This window comes from Acipenser ruthenus, chromosome 4 (assembly GCF_902713425.1).
Source record: "Acipenser ruthenus chromosome 4, fAciRut3.2 maternal haplotype, whole genome shotgun sequence".
Lineage (NCBI taxonomy): Eukaryota > Metazoa > Chordata > Actinopteri > Acipenseriformes > Acipenseridae > Acipenser > Acipenser ruthenus.
This window is the reverse complement of record NC_081192.1, coordinates 44,254,901-44,277,895: the sequence shown is the minus strand read 5'-3', so window position 1 is coordinate 44,277,895 and position 22,995 is coordinate 44,254,901. Positions and strand designations below refer to the sequence as shown.

At 36.3% G+C, this 22,995-nt stretch overlaps 1 protein-coding gene across 2 annotated transcripts in view; it reads right to left on the bottom strand.

Annotated features, from left to right (window-relative positions):
* The window catches only part of LOC117399949 (sorting nexin-31-like), a 30,300-nt gene extending 7,947 nt beyond the window's left edge, over positions 1 to 22,353 (bottom strand). The window contains exons 1-11 of one of the 2 annotated variants that reach the window (XM_033999413.3): positions 21,934 to 22,353; positions 21,264 to 21,338; positions 18,165 to 18,279; positions 14,526 to 14,590; positions 10,895 to 11,005; positions 7,841 to 7,931; positions 7,058 to 7,145; positions 3,762 to 3,831; positions 3,491 to 3,583; positions 2,223 to 2,426; positions 407 to 517 (exon numbers count right to left, since the gene is read on the bottom strand). In XM_033999413.3, the coding sequence (XP_033855304.3) occupies positions 407 to 517; positions 2,223 to 2,426; positions 3,491 to 3,583; positions 3,762 to 3,831; positions 7,058 to 7,145; positions 7,841 to 7,931; positions 10,895 to 11,005; positions 14,526 to 14,590; positions 18,165 to 18,279; positions 21,264 to 21,338; positions 21,934 to 21,993 (1,083 nt within the window). In that variant the 5' untranslated portion in view covers positions 21,994 to 22,353. The remainder of the gene's footprint in view (positions 1 to 406; positions 518 to 2,222; positions 2,427 to 3,490; positions 3,584 to 3,761; positions 3,832 to 7,057; positions 7,146 to 7,840; positions 7,932 to 10,894; positions 11,006 to 14,525; positions 14,591 to 18,164; positions 18,280 to 21,263; positions 21,339 to 21,933) is intronic. The other variant, XM_033999412.3, reaches the window with a different exon arrangement.
* Positions 22,354 to 22,995: the final 642 nt, after the last annotated feature.

The following is a 22,995-nucleotide window of genomic DNA, read 5'->3' as shown; positions in this document are numbered from 1 at the left end:
TAGGTCTGTAAAGAGTATAAGTCGAAAGCCTTACTTTCAATTTGGCATGTACTGTATGTGCGACCTCATTTTGACTGACCTTTAAATGGGAAGCCAATGGCATTGAAGTGGAAAAGGCTAGGCTAAGTTTACATTATATTTTGTTTAAATCTGTCAGGGTAAAATTAATCGCTTCAGGAAGCTTCCTGAAAGTCAACTAGAACAAAGAAATAAATTATCAAGGTGAGTTTTTTCCTTTGCTTGCTCTAACCACCAGATCAAACTGACATGAATTGTATGAAAATGAATCCAATCTGTACCTTCATTAGGTCATATTTCAGCATCACATACTGTGTCTGTTAAACAACTTCAGGTGGTAAAGAAGGTTAGCGATTAGAAATTCATTCTGATCCTTTCTAATCTGTACCTGGTGTGTGTGAATAGTAATCCATTTCCAGGTGTCGTTTCCATAGCAATACTCAAAACGGAGTTCCAGTTTAATGCCATCTTCCTCACTTGGGTTTCCTGTTGATGTCCCCTATTAAAAATGTTTATAAACTCATTACAGTGGTCACATAGTGCACTGTATGAATATAAAACCATTCAAATATATTTGGTGCAAATTATATATTTATATATAAATATTATAATGATTTTTAAATAAATAAAAAATAATTCAGTCCCCCTAAAAGATGGATTTTATTTTTTAGCACTGGGTATAACCTCAGATTCATTAACCTAACTGTAGTTATCCTGGGATAAAGTGGTTCGAAGGGGACTCCAGGTGGGGTATAAATTGATCAAATCAACCCCCAAGTATGCTTAATAAACACTTACATTTATATCTTGAAAAATGCAAATCTTATTTCTAAGGGTGCGGTGCTTGGAGGTAACAAACGCAGTAGTGGACAATGAACGTGAAATTACAATGGATGGTTATGCATTCGCTGCCTTCCTGGAGTATTTGAAAGTACCAGATTGTTGATTTGCTAGCAACAAGAATGTACAGAGGACTTTAGTAGCTAGGCATTTACAAAGATGCATTGCTTTAGTAGCTATGCACTCTTGTCTACTGCAATATCTGCCTTGAGTTTGTGTTGCCATAATTTCTTCAAAAGGACTGAATTAAGTTCTTTGAAATTAACCATACAAGTCTGAAGAGGACTGAATCAAAAACGATTCTATTCCAAAAAATGTGAAAGGCCAGAGTATGATCTAAGCTTTCTGAAATAATGATGTTGAGTTATTGTATTAAAATTGCTCATTGAAATGTGTGGATTGCTAATCTACTTGAAAAGGTTTGAAAGGTTTTATAAAAAGACGCATCTGCAAAATCCACCATAGGAAACCATTTTTGGCCACCCTTTCGAAACATTGTACAGGACACGCAGACTTTGTTCCTGTACAAAAGAACCAAAGTGCTGTAAATCTCGACAGGTTATTTATCCATGGAATTCCAAACACCATCTAGACTTTAATAGTGCAAGTATTGTGTGGCTCACCTAATGAAAGACCCAATGAAATACTGAGCACATGCATGTTGAATTATTTTGTCAGATACACATTTGGGCTGTTCCTCACTTTACAATTAGTAATTGACTCTTATATACAAGTCAGTCATTTAAAAAAACAAAAAAGACAATACTGTAAAGTGTTTTTTCTTTCTTTTTTTGTTAAAGAATAGGCTCATTTAGATAATACTCATTATTGAAACATACACTATTGAAATAAATAATAAAAAAAGTACAGATATGATTTCACCTTTTCTGGCCCAAAGCGTAATGTTCTCTTTAAATGAGTTGTTATGCATAGTTAAAAAACATTTGTGCTGTCACAATGAGAAGCTTTTGAGTCAGCCTGACCTCTGAGCTATTACTGATTTCAATTTGGAGGCCGACTGATTAGATTACAGTTTTATGACCTTTGATTAAGCATCTGCGCTACACTCAACTGCATGTGATCTATCCGGTTTTGTGTGTATGTGTGAGAGTGTGCGAGTTAATGAGCATCTAAGTGTTTATTTGTTAACCAGGATACATTTTCACCACTACATTTGCAAAGCAATCCCATGGGCTGTAACTTGCATGAAAACAAAACACACACACAAAATTAAGGTTATTCTGTCTAAATATTTTAGTTTCATTAACACAGTATTTTTTTTTTTTATTTGGGTAGTAAATGTCTTGTCCTTTTTGCTTGGCAATTTAAAGTAGTCATTTTCAGCTGTGTGTTCTGATACTTACCAGCAACCTGACACTCCAACATCTCACTTTGCTGATCTCAAAGCTGGTCTCTTCAGCTTGGTTGCTAAGTAACTTGGTGCAGCAATTAATTTCTTCATATCCCACCCTAACAACAGCAGGGCTGTTTGGCACTGGGTGATCACAGATACAAGCTTCAGCCTGCATATAGCCGTAGTGCTTAACTTGCTGTGCAACCTCTAAAAACTGAACCAGAGAGGAACAAATATTAGGAATGCCATTTTAAAACAATGGGCACGCATAGGAGAAAAAATAACTACTCAATTTTTTTTTTTATCAAAATAATTAAAATATAGAAAGTTCCTGCTATTTTCCCGAGACAGATTTCTGGATAACGAAAATGTCTAGAAATGTTCATCAAAAGAAGATTTTCTTCTAGCTATAAATTTTTTGGAGCCAGCAGGAAGTGTCTCGTGTCAGCCCCTTGTCCACAATTTACTGTTTAAATTGTCTTTTGATTTAATCCATACTTTGTATGTTGTAAAAACAATACACTGTTCTTATACACCACTGCTCTATAGAAAGACGGTCATTGGAAATCATTTATAATGAGTTTAGGGGTGCATTTAACTAAATAAGAGAACATAAAGCAAAGGGACTTTTTAAAATGGACTACAGCGCAGTTTATCTCCATACCCAGAGAGATTCAATTATTAAAAAAATAAATAAACAAATAAAAAAAAATAAAAACCATCAGGAAAATGTAAGAATCTCAGTTAACTTTTTTTTTTTTGCTGGTTTTGTTTTGTTTTGGTTTTGGTAAATGTCATTTGTATAATTAAAATACCACCTCCAAGTCAGTGGGCAAAGTGTGATTACTGTAAAAAAATAAATGAAACTGGATGATTTTGCTAAACAAAAGGTTAAACATGAAGGTAAGCCCCAAACTTTTCGGTTTACGAAAAACATTTGTTTTCAGCATATTAAGGGACTTTGGGCCAGATTCATGCAACTATTATCAGGATGGTGGGTGTATATATTTAAATTATGATTTACAACTTCTTTCTGGTTTATAGCATCCAGCTCAATCACCTACCTACCTGACCCTGACAGTGCCCCTTATGACTGTGTTTTTTTGTTTTTTTTTACTTCCGTAGCCTCCACCCCACCAGTTTTACATGGAAAATGTTAAACTAAAAAACTGTCAACGGTAACCAGTTCAAATTAAAACAGCAGCCTACAGATAATAATACAACCTCTAAGAATGGTTATACTTTAATAAAATAAATAAAAAACACTCTTAATATCACCTCTTTCTTCTGTCCTGTTTCCTGTAGCAACCTCAGTTTTTCAAGCTGCTCATTTGTGGGTTTCCAACATCCCATCTCCATGTCACTAACAGCCTAAAAAAAAAAAAAAAAAAACACAAAAAACACAGTAGCACTAAAATAAATAAAAATAAAAAACAGTTGTGTAGGACACCATTATGACATCCTTCAAATGTCTGCAGTGAAAATGCACTTTGGGTAGCAACTGATACACAAACCACACAATAATCACTGCATTTCATTGTTTTCTTACCTGTAAATACAGGAGATTCAAGCCACAGCTGCTCCCCATGACTGTCCGGTCAATTTCTGGGTCAAAGTAGCTGCAGATACACATGAAAAACATCTACAACATTAATTATGCCAAAATAGTTTTAAGCTGATTCATAGAGGGCAATGTCTTCACCGCTTTTCTGTTTTTATTGTTATGCACCATTACATTACACTTTAGATTTTCCTTTTTGATTGGAACAAATGCATCTGGCCTATTACTTTTCTCACTCAGTGGCATATATGTATGATACAAAATAACAAAGAAAAGAATTGGCTATTTTACTATTGGAATAAAAATAGAAGCCCGGTGTGCATCATGCAAGGCAGAACATTGATCCTTGAAATTACATAGAAAAGGCCACCAAACAACAAACGGCAACCGTTCCATTAATCACCCAGTAATAATGGATCTGGAGTTTGCCACAGGATTTGATCAATGTAGTGTTCAGACGTATATAAATTCTATTTAATGGAATAATTTTACCCACGGCAGCCAGAGTAGAATTTTTTAAAATTTAAATTGTACTTTGCTTCCCGAGATTTATCAGAACTCAGTTATGCTGTTATAACCCACTGCTACAATGGGGCAGTTTTATAGTACATTATAAGGACCCAGCGATGCTGTGGGAAGTTTGCCACTCAGACATACTTTATCGAACTGGCCCAGAACTATGGGAAAAAAAAAACTCTTCCTCAACTTCAACTTTGTGGTTGCGAAATTCTCAAATAAACAGAATACAAGTGGTTTTAGCTTGAGCAGTAGATGCATTTTTGCTAAAAGAATGGGCCAACATTTATCATGCTGATACAGTATGTTCAGGGCAGACCCAAAGGGAGACACCATCAAGAAGAAAAACATAATAGAAATAAGGGAATAATCTGTATGAATTGCAAGTCATTGTGTATGGTTTTATACAACTGAACGTGTGTATAGTGTCGATGATGCATTACTATAATTGGAATAGATTTTTCAGTAGCTTGTAGCTGCAATGGTTACCCATTACATTTTATGTAGTTACTTTGTCACATTTAAAAAGAAAAAAGGGACTAGGGCATAACATGGGAATTAAAAACCACTTTAACAGTGCTAGTCCAACCTTACATCTCACATCAACATGCTTTTTTTATGTCATCTTTCTAGAAAATGGCATCATGAGTTTGTAGCCTGACCAAACCAGAAAAAAAAAAATATATACTGTATATATTAGAAGTAACTATTTGTAACTGCAACTAGTTACATTTTGGTCAAAGTAATAAGTATGAGTAATTTAATTACTATAATGAGTTACAACAGTGGTAATTAGAACCAAACAAGTACAAAACAGGACTGTTGGATATACCTTTACATTTATACTGTGCATATAAAAAGGACAAAGGTAGATTTAAATAGATTGAAGTTGGGGTTAACTTGACCAGGCCCTTATTTTTATTGCAACAGAAACTACAAAAAAAAGCGGGTAGATATCATATCTTGACAGTATATCTGACCATTTATTCTATTTTGGTAAAATATGACATTTTGTTTGTCTTCGGGTCTAGTGTCTAGATTGTAAAACAGATAAGAACGTCACGGTAGTTGCTCCACTCATTATTCTAACTTGGCAGGAGTAACTAGTGAGCCTCCTGGCTTTTACAAAAAGTCACAGCTATATCCAACATTGCTATAATGATGTGTTCCACAAGGAAATACTGTATTGACTTTGAAGCTTTCTAATTTCAAACTACTGTATGCAACACAGTTTATTGTTGAAGCAGTGCCTCCTAGTGGGTGTTTGACAAAACAGCCAACTTGTACTTTATTAGTCCAGGGGGTGTCAAATGCAGCAGTTTGATGAAACCTTGTGCTTAGCTTATTCATTTCTTCAGTTCTGCTGAATAGCTGATTGAGAACTAACACTTCACAAAAGACTTTGACAAGACATTGACCCCAGAATACATTCAACACATACCAGATCAAGGACAGAGATTTAACTTTTAAACACAAACATTTACAACAGTTGAGAAAAATGTCAGAACCTATCCATAGCAATGACTTAAAGGGTATATAAGGGCACTTTTATTTTATTGTGTTACATGTTCCCATGTGTTGCTACAACTGTTTAACTAAGGTGTGTATATTGTTTTAATTTTCTTTTTTTTTTTTTTTTTTTACATCGACCATTTTTCTTTCACTTTTAAATTGCAGTGCTCTCTGGCTATTTCTAGCTCCAAGATGGCCTCGCGAGTATTAATCAGAACTACATTTCCCATCATCCTGCTCATTGGTAAATCCATCTCAGTTACATATGTCAGCAGGAGGATGATGGGAAATGCAGTTTGAGCGGTCCATGCAGGTCCATGTGAAGCCATATTGGAGGTAGTGGAATGCAATTGCAAAGTTCAAAAAATGTGTAAAACAAACAAAAAAAAACCTTACAACATCTTCCTTAAACAGTTGTAGCAACACATGGGAACATGTAACAATAAAAAGTCTTGATATACCTTTTAAAATAACTAAATTCATTACTTGTGTTTAACACAAGTAAATATCACACAGAAGTTATGGACCTTTTCGAATAGGCCCAGTACTTTCTAAAAAGTAATTTTACTGGGTATTTATTTATAAAGCATGTGAGAGGTAGTTTCAGGAATTAAGAGCATCAAAAAGTAAAACTAACATATGCAAATGTATAGCATATTTAATATTCTTCACTATAAAAACTGCAATATTTCTTTGTTGGTTTGTATTTTGCCCCCAGACTCTCCATTTTAGCCATTGTTTGACTGGCTGCCTGCATGTTTGAAGAGAGCAAAGCACACCCTGCTCTGGTATGATGAGTCAGCTGTTGCTCTTCAGTTAAACTGTAAGCAGTAATTATTTACAGTTGGGAACACTTCTATGGTCTATTATGTAAAGAAAAAAACACCCCAGAAACCATTCTAATTTGGCCTATCTTGGGCATTTAAAAAAATCTTGATTTTAAAATTGGTTTATTTTTAATAAATCCTTCTGAAAAACAACCACGTGATGTTCAGACGTTCTGAATAGCCTTGAAAACAATACACTGCATATCCACAAGGTGGCATTTTAAAGAAAACTTCAAAAGGTGAAGTGTGCCTTCTTGTGGAATAGAGATTTTAGGTGGTCAGTTACTCCAGTCAAAGGTGAATCCTCAGTGAGTACTCTTTACCATATTGTGAACACAATCTACCATCTCTTTGTACAGAATAAGTATGCTGTAAGGCCCCAGCTACAGCAAAGATAGATTTCAGTGACTACATAAGGAAATCACCTACCTTTTTCTGATCATGATCACGCACTGCTCGTTGTTCATACTCTTCAGAGACACATAAGGCAGTTCAAATGGAGCCAGCTTTTTCAAAACTAGGCAATAAAAGTAAATAAAAATAACATATATGTTAAAAGTAACCATTTTCTTTAGATAAGAGCAGATTCTTCAGCATAAAAACACATGTGTAAGCAGATTCTGCTCAAAATAACTCAGCGTGTGTGTGTGTGTTTCATTTGAGGTATTTCCAAATGAACCAAAATCTGTCTTGCCATGAAAGTAGGACCCTATGTCATAATCAGTATAGCTAAAAGGGAAATGTGAATTGTTTAAAATTACATATCTTTCTACAGTCCAACTAATTGACACTAGTTAATTGAAATATGTAATAAATCACACAAGCACAAAAGGATACAGGTCCCCCAACAGCTTTCTAGGACTGAACGTCAAGACGTCATTGTTGGTTAAATAGACTCTAATTGGGAGTTACAGACGGCACCAACAGGTTTGGGAATCATCAGGGCTTGGTAACAGAGGCAAGACTCATTGAAAGCTTTTGACAGCGTGAACAGTAAAAACACAATTCCATCAAACAGGTTTCTCCTCAGGGCTCTAGCAGTAGATATTGCCCCAACAAGTCACTGGGGTTTGTCAGAAAAATTAAATACTGTACATTTTGGCCATGGTGTTTGGTACAAGGCCCAGGCTTGTTAAAAGTAATATCAGATCACACTGCTAGACAATAACCTGTCAATTGTCACGCTTTAAAAGCTGGATATTTTACACCTACCAGAGTACTGTCCTCCACTGATCCCTTCCACCAGGAAGAGACTGAAATATCCCATCACCTGCCTGGGCAACTCCATCTTACAAAACACAATCTAGAAAGGAGCATTCGTAAATTAGGATATTATTTATCTGTGTTTCAGAAATCATCTATTTGCTAGATTAGTCTCAAATGTGCAGTTTTAATTAATATTATAGCAATGCAGCATTTTAATTTTAGTGATATGGTATTGCACAAAGTTAAAGAAATTAAATTGATGACACTTCCTTGGCTACTTTACCTCAGCAGTGTCTATGGGGTCAAAGCATGTTCCTGACCGCACAGCATTTCCATTAACAGGGGAAGCAGGTGGTTAATTATGAAATGCCCAAGATAGGCAGACCCACCTTGAAGAAACGCTTGCAAACAGATTTCTTTAATCAAGTGCAGTACCAGATATCATGTTTTTAAAATGAATATACATTTGAAACCTAAGTAGTGAATAGAGTTTTGCACCGAGTATGATGTGTTATAAGCTCCACACATACTGGGGTGTTTTTTTTTTTATATAAATTTAGTTGTCGCCAATTTTTTTACCCCGGTTTTCTCCCCAATTTAGTATGCCCAATTATTATCTGTATCCTCGGCTCATCACTCGCAACCCCCCCGCCGACTCGGGAAACGGCGGCTGGAACACGCGTCCTCCGAAACGTGCTCCTGCCAAGCCGTCATTTTTCGCACTGCAGATCCACAGCAATGCCACCAGACCTATAGTGCCGGAGGACAACACAGATCTGGCGGCTCCACTGCAGAACCACAGGCGCCCTATCGGCCACAGGGGTCGCTGATACGCGGTGAGCCGTGGATTCCCCTGCCGACCTAAGCCCTCCCTACCCGGGCAGCGCTCAGCCAATTGTGCGCTGCCCCCTAGGAACTCCCGGTCACGGTCGGCTGTGACATAGCCTGGATTAGAACTTGCGATCTCCAGGCTATAGGGCACCTCCTGCACTCCGCGCGGAGCGCCTTTACTGGATGCGCCACTAGGGAGCCCACACACTGGGGTGGTTAATGGATGAATGATTGGATGTGTCGCATTACAAAAAAAATACATAATCCAAGGCTGTATTGGTTTGTCGATATATTCTGCTGAATGAACCGCTGGGTTGTAAACATGAGCTGGTATCATTGGTCTTTCAACAGGGGTAAAGCTAGAACAGGTTCCAGGTTTCTTATGCATGCTGGAAACAAGATTACACAAATAACAAACATTTACCCAGAACATATCCAAACATGTTTTGCCAACCTGATGATTGTTACTCAACAGTTTGAACATGGGAATAAAGCAATGGTCTTCCCTTTGCACAGCTGGGAGTCGTCCCAACACATGTACTGGACGGACTTGGCGCAATCAATGTGTTGTCCTTATGTGGGGAACTTAACACTGCCTTCATGTTCTAGATTTTGTTATGTGCTGTGCTGAGTTAGTGGAGCTGCTATACTAAACAGTGGAATATACATCCTGTGACCTGTGAAATGTGGAGAAGAAAACACAAACACACACACACACACACACACACACACACAGCATACAAACATGCTTTTAGCAAGGCAGTCATTGTGTGCTTTTTCAACTGCAGATTCTCATATGACATAACTAGATAAGAGTGTAATTTATGTATTTAAAATTGCTTAATTCACACGGATATTATTTACTCAAAGCGGCAAAAATAACTTTAATGCGTTCACAGGCCAAGTGACACAAGTCACTCAAAAAAACAAGCTCAACAGGCACCTTTTCAGTGCCAGATTACCATATCATGAAAATTCATTCCTACAGATAAAATGCTGGAAATTGTTACTTTACTTTAGTTCACATTATTATCTTATATTTATTCTTCAAATTAGCCCTTTTATGGTCGTCACACCAACTCCTGATTACAATATGGACATGAATCCAACGATCAGCCCATTTGTGCTTTATCATGGTCCTCAAGCAATTAAAAGTAATTAGAACGAGCATGGTTGATTAATCTGGAATACTCTGATATTTACTGGATGGTATATAAATGTTAGATGAAAGCATATCTGCCTCAGGAAAATGCTTTAAGCTTTGCATTCATGACAGACATTTGTTGCTGAGGGAAACATTCCTTACAGATCCACAAAGAGGGGATTCCACATGACAGCAGCAAACCTGGACAGGGGCCAGACAAGTAACAAAGGTATGCTGGTGTTGTATGAACATCATATTGCCACATGCCTATGTGTAAAAAAAGTCCTCCTTTTAAAAACAGACAGTAGTGAGCAGCAGTATAAACAAACTGTAGATTTTCTCAGATGACATTTCACGGTTCAGTGATCGGGAAGTAGCATTTCTTAAGAAGCCGCAATACCTCAGTTTATTAAAATAACCCAAGATGTGTGGATAACAAATATAAATAATAAATATAAAAGATAAATAAATAAATAATCCAGAACGTATATTGCAAGTAGTGAGGGTGTTTTAAATGCAACACTTTAATATGGCGTGATGATAGTAGTTACCTTAAATGATGTATTTTCTTGTTGTATAGATTCACTTTATATCATTTTTAATTTCAGTCATAACCTTCTGGTGACTTTTTGTTAATCAAAAGTTTAAAGAATCTCTGTGGCTTAATAGAGCTCTCAGAATGATGTCTAAACTGAATGCACATCACGTGCACCACAGTGTAACCATTAACCTGCCCCTACACCTCTTAATAAATGTTATGCATGGCTTTATCTTGGTAAATCAACATATCTAAATTTAGTCTGTCTACACAGAAATTAAAACCAACAGGTGTGGAGTAGGTGTCGATGTTGATGGAAATGTTCATAAGCGATCCTACAGAAGTGCGACATACAGGCAGGTGGATGACTGACAGACAGACCCCCCCCCCCCCCCCCCAATAGTCCCAGAATCCAATACTCTCAATAACTTAAGCAAAATAATGTTACTACCCAGATTTATGAAAATCGAATAAGCAGTTATCCAGTTATTTGATACATAAATCAATACAACTAAGCAATAGAATGAAGTTAAGTTTTTAGCCTTACCTCCAGGACTCTTTCAGCTGGGTCGGACGACTGAATATCTGCCCTAACCTCGTGCCCATCCGGCAGTAAAATTTCTAGGACACAATTTTGTATAGGAATCTTGAATGTTTCCTGTAACAAACAAACAAAAAACATATTAATTAATTAATACACATCTTATCCCATCCTTTGGATGTAAAACCAAGTTTTACATCCAGCAGCTGTTGATACATAGTTCACCCTCTAGTCTCTAAGTCGCTTTGGATAAAAGCGTCTGCTAATGCGCCTTCTGTACAATACCCAGTGCCTTTGCCGTCATATTTCACGAGCATTAAATTCATGCTAAAGATCTGAATGGAAACTATATTAACCAATGTAGCCTTTCTCACCATAGAACCTATTGTTCATTCTGTATTGAATGTGAAATTTACTTTATACCCCAAATTCCTAGTTGGTGAAATGTCACTGCATTTATGATTGAAGAGGTTATACGGTTATTCTTGACTTGCCAAATAGTAATGTTTTGCTTTCTGATGACATTATAATTCTTAAAATTATATATTATATCCCATTACAGGATTTATTAATTGTAACCGCATGTAATTTACATGCTTAATGTTCCTATGATTTAATTTATGTGGGTCAAACAAAACACCAGCTTAAAATACATATCCAGACATTATAAAACTATATTAAAAAAGGGAATCCTACTGGATATTCACATTGAAAAGTATTAGACAACACAGTCTAAATTAAACCTTAGACCTCTGTCCATATTTCTAAGAACGTTTAATATGAGAACTGATAATAGCCAAAGTGTCTTTAGTGAAATATAATATAACAAGTGCTTTTTTACAGAAGTCAAGTCTTCGGACAAAATCTAACTGCTGTTAGATAAGAAATTATACTTGATAGCGGTACGATGATCCAAGTTTCTTTAATAAAACGATTTAATTGCATGTAAGAATTGAAAAAAGAGAAATGTTGCATTTTGACTTTATTTGTATGATTAGATAAACATATTTTGCCTTACAATCAATGTTTTTAAATATTCAGTCTGTACGAGAGTGACTATTAATTGAGAAGGAAGTTTACGGTGCTTTGTAACCTATGCATTGCTGTTTATGTATACATCTTCCTTATGAATATTGTATAGGTTTGTGTAATTGAATCTACTAATTCAATAATTATTTAATGGGGAGAGATGATGGCTATAAATAGGGGTGTTCCTAAATAGTAAACCACCTGACGAAGACATGCGAGTGTCGAAACACGCTGTGTGGTGTACAGCCATTTGTTTATATGCGGCTTTTGTTTTTAACAATAAAATGAAATAAGTAAAAATGTAAAATGATGTTTACATTTAACGCTTTCAACACTGTAGACCTGTATACTGGTCTGGAAAAAATAACTGCAGATTGCCCGAGTAGAATAGAAAAATAACTCCAGTCAAAACAGCATACTAATACATCAAATATAACAATATGTATATCCATGGGTATTTTTACTTATTTTTTAGTAGAAGAAACTACCGGCAATTCATTTTGCAAGGATAGCCTTTCTGCACTGTTACTTAATGCGGACACAATTAAGGCATAACTATATAAAAAAAATGTAAAAAGTATATGCCCAGTTATCAAAAAGGAAAGTATTTTGCTTTAGCTTTTTAAAAGTCTGTAGACCACAGAGGGTTGTTTAGCAAGGTTGCCAACCGTCCGTAACATTTAACACTGTCTGTAAGCCCGTAAATAACAAAACGTCTGTGATTTTGGATCGAAATAAAGGATGGTATATTTGTATTGCTTTGCGGCTTTCCCAATCAGCTCAAATTACATATACCTACACCTTATGTGATTGCAGTGAAAAGTATTAAAAGAAGAATGCCAATTAACAATACTGTGCTGAAATTAATGTGTGTTCTTAAACAAGTAGCCAAAGCACAGCGAGCTCGGGAGACATCGTCCAGCTTGCAATGCTTTTCCCACAGACTGTTCTTGGAAATATGCTGGATAGGCCAGAAATGGAAGTTATGCAGTACCAAGTGACTGACTTGAAGGATCTTAGACGGGATCTGATTGCGGCTGATAAATACTGGCACAAAACTGTGCTCTTGCCTACACCTAGCAGAGAGCCACGTTTTCCTACACTTGCCAAGTTTGCCATTAATATGTTGGCTTTGCCACACAGTACTGCAAAAATGAGAACAAGTTTTTTTTCTCAGATGAACCCTGTAAAAACAGACGTAAGAAAACAACTTTACAGACATTGTGGATCGAACTCTAACTATGAAAAGTGCTGTTAAAAACAGCACCAGCTTCAGACCAAAAATGGTCCAGTCTGCAAATGTGTCCTGTCCACGTATGACCGTAAGAAGTAAATAAGAAATGTAAGTACATAAAAATAGCTTATTTTATAATGTATTTCATATGTTTCCTTTTTTTAAAGGATGTCAATGAAAAAAATAGTGTCAGTAACAAAAAAGCCACCAAGTCCGTATGTCAGTAAAAGCACCACTATACAATAATGGCTTGGGGTTCAAGAAAAGAACTCTGACGCCACCGATTGGGGAAAGATAATTTCTTTTTTGTTCTGTCAAACACCTCCTTGTTGTTAAATCGTAAACATTAGTGATGCATAATGCCTGAAATATCTGTCCTTTAATCGTAATGGACATTTTTAGGTGTTTTTTTTTTGTATTCTAATTTTAGGTCTACAAACAACGGAGGACAGGAATGTGAAGACTGGGTATAATGACACAGCAGACCAATCTCAGGCCAAACAATCAAGAAAATTCCTGGGCAGATGTTATCAGTGAGTGAACAGAGGCCATTACTTCACTTCTGGTAAGAAGATGTTTTTGAAACTATCAAAGGCTGTTGAATTTTTAAACTACCTAGTCAGCCTTTGTTCCCATGTTGTGGTATATAAGGTATATATTTTGTTTTGTCTTTAAAACACCTGTACATCTGTGATAATATAACAGTGACTTAACACTGCTTGCTGAAAAGCCAGCAATTGGTACAGCTCTTGTCACTGAGCAAAAGGACCTCATTAAATTACAGGGATTAAGAACATTCACATGGTAGAAACCACATTAGGGCAAAAAAAAAAAAAAAAAAACCTGGATTCGACATTCGTTCAGAGCAAATTGGCCGACAAGGATCACAAAACCAATACGACATTTTGGTGAATGCTTAAGTCCAGTTCAAGATGCATTACCAGGGATGGAATTAAGAAACCCACTGTATCACTCTTTGATGCATTTATGGCTTTACCATGAGCTTAATAAGATATGTCAAAACCTGTGATCTTCAGTGCACATTGGAAAACCTGGAATGCTTCAAACTTCTAGCTTTCAAAATCTTATTCCTTTGCTGCATTACATGAAAACAAAATTGCTATTGATTCTTTCAATTGACAAAGGTACACTGCCATTGCATTACAGATATGTACTACAAAGCACCAGTGTCACACCCAAAACAAAAACAAAATAACTATTAGTAAAAAAAAATAACTTCTAGCTCCAGCCCAGAATAGTGAATAGCTATTTATATGGTTATATACATGAATACAAAGGACAGAACTCATTTGCAAACATTTATAATAAGACTTTTTAAATGAACACATTCTAGTCAGAATATAATTTGCTTACCTGTTGCATTTTTATTAAAAACATGCAAAATATGTCATATGTTGAAATGCTTGAGTTGGCGCCGACTGAAAGGAGAACAAAAAGCATTTACCATAAAGTGAATATATTATGTTAATTCTAAACACACATGTATATATATATATATATATATATATATATATATATATATATATATATATATATATACACACAGTGCCTTGCGAAAGTATTCGGCCCCCTTGAACTTTGCGACCTTTTGCCACATTTCAGGCTTCAAACATAAAGATATGAAACTGTAATTTTTTGTGAAGAATCAACAACAAGTGGGACACAATCATGAAGTGGAACGAAATTTATTGGATATTTCAAACTTTTTTAACAAATAAAAAACTGAAAAATTGGGCGTGCAAAATTATTCAGCCCCCTTAAGTTAATACTTTGTAGCGCCACCTTTTGCTGCGATTACAGCTGTAAGTCGCTTGGGGTATGTCTCTATCAGTTTTGCACATCGAGAGACTGAAATTTTTGCCCATTCCTCCTTGCAAAACAGCTCGAGCTCAGTGAGGTTGGATGGAGAGCATTTGTGAACAGCAGTTTTCAGTTCTTTCCACAGATTCTCGATTGGATTCAGGTCTGGACTTTGACTTGGCCATTCTAACACCTGGATATGTTTATTTGTGAACCATTCCATTGTAGATTTTGCTTTATGTTTTGGATCATTGTCTTGTTGGAAGACAAATCTCCGTCCCAGTCTCAGGTCTTTTGCAGACTCCATCAGGTTTTCTTCCAGAATGGTCCTGTATTTGGCTCCATCCATCTTCCCATCAATTTTAACCATCTTCCCTGTCCCTGCTGAAGAAAAGCAGGCCCAAACCATGATGCTGCCACCACCATGTTTGACAGTGGGGATGGTGTGTTCAGGGTGATGAGCTGTGTTGCTTTTACGCCAAACATAACGTTTTGCATTGTTGCCAAAAAGTTCGATTTTGGTTTCATCTGACCAGAGCACCTTCTTCCACATGTTTGGTGTGTCTCCCAGGTGGCTTGTGGCAAACTGTAAACGACACTTTTTATGGATATCTTTAAGAAATGGCTTTCTTCTTGCCACTCTTCCATAAAGGCCAGATTTGTGCAGTATACGACTGATTGTTGTCCTATGGACAGAGTCTCCCACCTCAGCTGTAGATCTCTGCAGTTCATCCAGAGTGATCATGGGCCTCTTGGCTGCATCTCTGATCAGTCTTCTCCTTGTATGAGCTGAAAGTTTAGAGGGACGGCCAGGTCTTGGTTGATTTGCAGTGGTCTGATAATATTGAAATGGAAGGAGTATCGCTTGCACAGTGCTCCTTGGGATGTTTAAAGCTTGGGAAATCTTTTTGTATCCAAATCCGGCTTTAAACTTCTCCACAACAGTATCTCGGACCTGCCTGGTGTGTTCCTTGTTCTTCATGATGCTCTCTGCGCTTTAAACGGACCTCTGAGACTATCACAGTGCAGGTGCATTTATACAGAGACTTGATTACACACAGGTGGATTCTATTTATCATCATTAGTCATTTAGGTCAACATTGGATCATTCAGAGATCCTCACTGAACTTCTGGAGAGAGTTTGCTGCACTGAAAGTAAAGGGGCTGAATAATTTTGCACGCCCAATTTTTCAGTTTTTTATTTGTTAAAAAAGTTTGAAATATCCAATAAATTTCGTTCCACTTCATGATTGTGTCCCACTTGTTGATTCTTCACAAAAAATTACAGTTTCATATCTTTATGTTTGAAGCCTGAAATGTGGCAAAAGGTCGCAAAGTTCAAGGGGGCCGAATACTTTCGCAATCATGAAGTGGAACGAAATTTATTGGATATTTCAAACTTTTTTAACAAATAAAAAACTGAAAAATTGGGCGTGCAAAATTATTCAGCCCCTTTACTTTCAGTGCAGCAAACTCTCTCCAGAAGTTCAGTGAGGATCTCTGAATGATCCAATGTTGACCTAAATGACTAATGATGATAAATAGAATCCACCTGTGTGTAATCAAGTCTCCGTATAAATGCACCTGCACTGTGATAGTCTCAGAGGTCCGTTTAAAGCGCAGAGAGCATCATGAAGAACAAGGAACACACCAGGCAGGTCCGAGATACTGTTGTGGAGAAGTTTAAAGCCGGATTTGGATACAAAAAGATTTCCCAAGCTTTAAACATCCCAAGGAGCACTGTGCAAGTGATAATATTGAAATGGAAGGAGTATCAGACCACTGCAAATCTACCAAGACCTGGCCGTCCCTCTAAACTTTCAGCTCATACAAGGAGAAGACTGATCAGAGATGCAGCCAAGAGGCCCATGATCACTCTGGATGAACTGCAGAGATCTACAGCTGAGGTGGGAGACTCTGTCCATAGGACAACAATCAGTCGTATACTGCACAAATCTGGCCTTTATGGAAGAGTGGCAAGAAGAAAGCCATTTCTTAAAGATATCCATAAAAAGTGTCATTTACAGTTTGCCACAAGCCACCTGGGAGACACACCAAACATGTGGAAGAAGGTGCTCTGGTCAGATGAAACCAAAATCGAACTTTTTGGCAACAATGCAAAACGTTATGTTTGGCGTAAAAGCAACACAGCTCATCATCCTGAACACACCATCCCCACTGTCAAACATGGTGGTGGCAGCATCATGGTTTGGGCCTGCTTTTCTTCAGCAGGGACAGGGAAGATGGTTAAAATTGATGGGAAGATGGATGGAGCCAAATACAGGACCATTCTGGAAGAAAACCTGATGGAGTCTGCAAAAGACCTGAGACTGGGACGGAGATTTGTCTTCCAACAAGACAATGATCCAAAACATAAAGCAAAATCTACAATGGAATGGTTCACAAATAAACATATCCAGGTGTTAGAATGGCCAAGTCAAAGTCCAGACCTGAATCCAATCGAGAATCTGTGGAAAGAACTGAAAACTGCTGTTCACAAATGCTCTCCATCCAACCTCACTGAGCTCGAGCTGTTTTGCAAGGAGGAACGGGCAAAAATTTCAGTCTCTCGATGTGCAAAACTGATAGAGACATACCCCAAGCGACTTACAGCTGTAATCGCAGCAAAAGGTGGCGCTACAAAGTATTAACTTAAGGGGGCTGAATAATTTTGCACGCCCAATTTTTCAGTTTTTTATTTGTTAAAAAAAGTTTGAAATATCCAATAAATTTCGTTCCACTTCATGATTGTGTCCCACTTGTTGTTGATTCTTCACAAAAAATTACAGTTTCATATCTTTATGTTTGAAGCCTGAAATGTGGCAAAAGGTCGCAAAGTTCAAGGGGGCCGAATACTTTCGCAAGGCACTGTATATATATATATATATATATATATATATATATATATATATATAGATATAGATATATATATAGATACACACACACACACACACGTACGTATGCATAGAACTGTGTCATGTGTCAAAAATATCAAATCCAATTGTACAGTACCTTGACTGAGCAAGAACCGTTAAATGTTATTATTTCAATAACAAGTGTCAGACACACTGGTTTCAGAAAAATGGGACATCTATAGCAATTGTAATAAGAATAATAGCCAATATATATTGTGAACAAAATGTAATCAATTTGATAAAAACGTGAATTTGTGAAGCAGTGTAATGGACCCACCTTTCTGAAGGTAGTGCTCCAGTAGCAGTCTTCGCTCATCTGCCATAGTCTCAGTCATGGAGAGGTAATATTTAGGGGGAAAGGGTGGAAGACAGTCCCCAAAGACTCTTCTCAGCTAAATAATCATTGCAATGAAAACATCAGCAATACAAGACGAAGTGTCACATTCTATCAAAGCCATTATAGTTTATGTCAACTACTTTCAAAACAAAATTAAGAGAAATATATATATACACTCATATGCATACATAACCGCATTACTGTTATCCATATTGATAATTGCACAGTATGGTGTTAAGAACTATTAATATGGTGTACATGTCTGCTTTATTCAAGTAAGATTTGATACTGTATTTGAATCAAGCAAAGTGTAAAGAACAGTACACTTCTATGGTCATGGTAATTGCACTTGTATAAACATCAAACAACTTCTCCCCAGATACAATCCAAATAATACAAATCCTATCTAGAAATACTGCCTTTTAGGTAACATATCAATTTAAGATCAAAAGAAAATGAAATTTATAGACTTAAAATGTGGAACGCTATGGAAGGCCATCTGGCTTAAAAACACATTAGTACATTTTTCTAATATTTAGTACATGTATTGATTTGGACCAATCAGAAAACATAAAATAGTATGTGTTCTAAATAAATATAAATTAACTATGCATTTTGTAGGTAGGGGCTGGCCATTTTACAGCAGTACCAACATAGGGGCTGGTCATTTTACAGTCATGCAGCGTAATTACAAGACTAGTCAATCACCTTGGGGACAACGTCTTTTTAATTTCAGACAAGCAATACGCTTTAAAAAAAATCAAGAACAAGGTGCAAATATAGATTTGTCGAGTCCTGCCGACTTCTTGAGACAGACAATGTTGACAGTGACATGGTTCAGTTTGTACACAATCATTTTTTTTTTATATTGTAATTATATTTTTCAGTTTTACACTAAAATATTGAGTTACCACAGTGAAAATTAGATTCAATGTCATATCTTTCAAACACTACCCTAGACAAATCTTTCAAATTACATATTAGTTACAGTGGGGTTACCACTGTAATTAAAGCAATTTCTAGGCTCTGAAACCGCTGGTTGACGCTTGTCTAATTTCGCTGGTCGAGTGCAAAACCCTGGTTTTTGGCTAAAGGAAAAAGGTGCACTAACCTTTTAGTAGGCAGTGTGGAATAGTGGTTAGGGCTCTGGACTCTTGACTGGAGGGTCGTGGGTTCAATCCCAGGTGGGGGACACTGTTGCTGTACCCTTGAGCAAGGTACTTTACCTAGATTCCTCCAGTAAAAACCCTACTGTATAAATTGTATGTAAAAATAATGTGATATCTTGTAACAATTGTAAGTCGCCCTGGATAAGGGCGTCTGCTAAGAAATAAATAATAATAACCTTAAACTGGTTGGACAGAATTTTTTTGAAAGTGGTCATTCCTTCATGGAGTGTGACAGTGCGCACAGCGTAATTGAAAGAAAAGCGAAACATGCAGCAGTTTACTTGACAATCAGACTACTGTCGCTTTGTAAAGGAAGTCTGTTTCCGTCAACCATATGAAGTCACTACCATCACCCACGATGACTTTGTTGACTGGAGTTCCATCAATGGGCACTACTTCAAACAAAATGCATTTTCTGGAATTGGTTCTGTGCATTACATTCGATATGAGAAAACTGCTGATGAAATCCAACTATTCATCAGGAAGGAACTCAGTGAAAAATGAAGAACTCATTCAAGTCCACTACAAAAAGCATGGGAGACCAAACCTCAGCTCTTCATTCTGAAAAAGGCTTACACACAATCTCTTTAATTGATGCACACAAGAAGAGAGCAAGTTTCTTCCTCCCGATTGCAGAGGCTTTTATGAAAGTCTTCCTGCAAGGTCTGATTCTTAAGATGAAGACTTCTACTTAAAATGACCACCCGTACCAGGTTGCATTCCATTTGTTTGCAGATACCACAAGCTTGATTTTCAAAGAGATTCATGCGCTCAAGTTATTGATGTTTCTTTAAGGGTTCCTCCACGAATGCAGTCCCTGCATGTTACAGTTTTACATGTATTAAGTTTAAAAGAACAATAGCATTATATTATTTCTAATTGGAGAAGGTAATCAGCAAAGGTGCATTGTTGCATGTCAGTTTACTCACACATTCACATATGCCACATAAAACAGAACTGTTTTCAAAAATACAATTTGCACCCAACACAAGGCAGTCAGTGGCAAAGATGGTGTTCAAAATATTTGTCATATTATTGTTACAAATGCATTTTATGAACTGCAACAGATTTTATTTAACATATGTATATAATTATTTGTGTGTGTGTGTGTGTGTGTGTGTGTGTGATTGGCTTTACTTGATGAGTTGTATGCTAATATTTGAATACCAGTGATTTAAGGATGACCCGTGTGTATGTTCTAGTCACAGGTTACCAACATTGTATTAACATTAGGTCTGTTGAATTGTTAAAATGTTTTACTTAACAGGTTTGTGTTCTTGGTCCTGTTTTACTGGTTCAGATCCACATAAAATTCAACCACTGAGTCAAATACATAGACAATCTGAGATGTACTGTATATCTTCAATCAAATGTTTACAGACACCTAACTATGAGAAATGTTAAGTTGTTGTTCATACAATGCTTTGTTCTTCCCAGTATGTAATATATTTTAGTGTAAAAACATCGTATGAACCTTTCAGGCATTTAACATGTGACAAAATAAAGAAAACTGGCTTTATGTGGTATTTTCAAAGCTATTTCATATGACATGCCAGTTTACATACAAGGAAGTACTGATTTTATGGGAAGATTAAAACTTTTGATGTGTAATATCTCAAAAATAGATAGTGGAGTTACTAGGTTTTTGCGCTCAGCCTACGATGTATTACACTTAATATTTTCTTTAAATTAATCGTTTCTCATTTCATTTTCAGTGATCTGATTGGCCCAATGAGTCTGTGTAATAATTAGAATCACACCACGTACTAAAGTCAAATTAGAACGTGTACTAAATATTTGAAACAGATACTAAAAAAAGCGTTTTTGACCCAGATGACCTTCCATATTAAAATACATTTTTGATCCTTACCTCTTCATCCAACTTGTACATATCGCTGTACCTCATTTTACAGTACAGGAACCCGTCCAAGTAAACATGATACACCTGCAATACATTTACCGTATATGCCACATTACAGAAATGAATTCCACACTGGAACACAACTCAAACACAAACACACACACACACTATATATATATATATATATATATATATATATATATATATATATATATATATATACACACACACACACACACATACATATATAAAACTGCAGTGTAGAAAATTGAAGGCATATGAAAGAAAAAGTTTTTAAAAAGATGTACACAAAAAAAGTTTTAAAAAGATTAATAAATCTTATTTTCAGGACGTTTCGGGCAAAAGCCCTTCTTCAGCTGTTTAAAAAGAAAGGTAAACAGAGTGCAGTAAACGTGTTATTAAAGAATTCTTGAACAACAAGTTTACTGCAATGAGTTTACTTTTGTTTTTAAACAGCTGAAGGGCTTTTGCCCAAAACGTCCTGAGAATAATCTTTTTAACTTTCATATACATATATATATATATAATAATATATAATATAATATAATAATATATAATTATATATAATAATAATAATAATAATAATAAATATATATATATATATATTTTTTTTTTTTTTTTGAAAACGCTATATATAAACACATAAAAAGATACTTACCACAAAGCGCCCACCGAGCTTATCTATTTGTTCTTCTGTAGCAGGTATGTTGAAGTGCATCGTTGCTTTTTTGTTTTGTTTTTTGTTTTAATATTCCAAGTTTGTGTTATATGTAAACAATACTTCTGTCACACTAAATCTGGCTTTCCCCCACACCAGACCAGACCACACAAATATACGTTAAAGACAAAGGGAAACCGTGTGCTCCTCCCACTCAGACAGGTGAGCACAACCCTGTGATTAACAGCAACAAAAACTAAAAAAACTGGTTGCACTGGAGAATTGTTCCGAAAACATTACGTTTTATTTCAATGGACTTGTACTAATATATATATACGAAATTGGATTTCATGAGTTGATTTAACTTGCTGTTTCCCGGTAGGACGTTATGGGTCTGTACACTTATCATCGACGTCGCAGCCGTAAAACATTTTGGGCTCTTTCCTAAATGCAAACCTTATTTAACCCATTAAGTGGCATTGTCCTCATTTCAGGACAGGCTACTTTGTATTTCTGTAACACTTTTAACTAGTATATACTGTACCTGTTATTTAAATTTTCTCTTTAACTATATTGTTAACATATATACTTCATATTATTTATATGAAAATAGGTCAGTGGCGCTGGAACCGTTTTTTTAATGGGGTTGCTGAAAACCATTGAACAAAACTGCAACCCCTGTATATGATAAAAGCAGATGCACAGCACTTCAGTCTACAGCACCCCCAGTTCCTGCGCCCCTGATAATACTACGAACCAACTTTGGTGTCAGAAAGTAGTATTGTAACCAAAGTACCGACGATGAAATCTTACTATTCTCATTGCGACTCCTCGTGGTTGAATCATATTTTGACAGTTGACGAGTGAGTAGTGGAAGTCCTGATCATATGAACATGACATAGCTACCATGGTCTTCTCAACAAATCTGAAGTTGTTTGTTATTTTAAATGAAGAGCAATAGATTATGTTTCTACAAATATGTACTCACTACAGATGGCACCAGAGATAATTATGGAAAACTCCAAAACAACATTCAAGGCAGTGCTCATGGCAAGTGGGGCA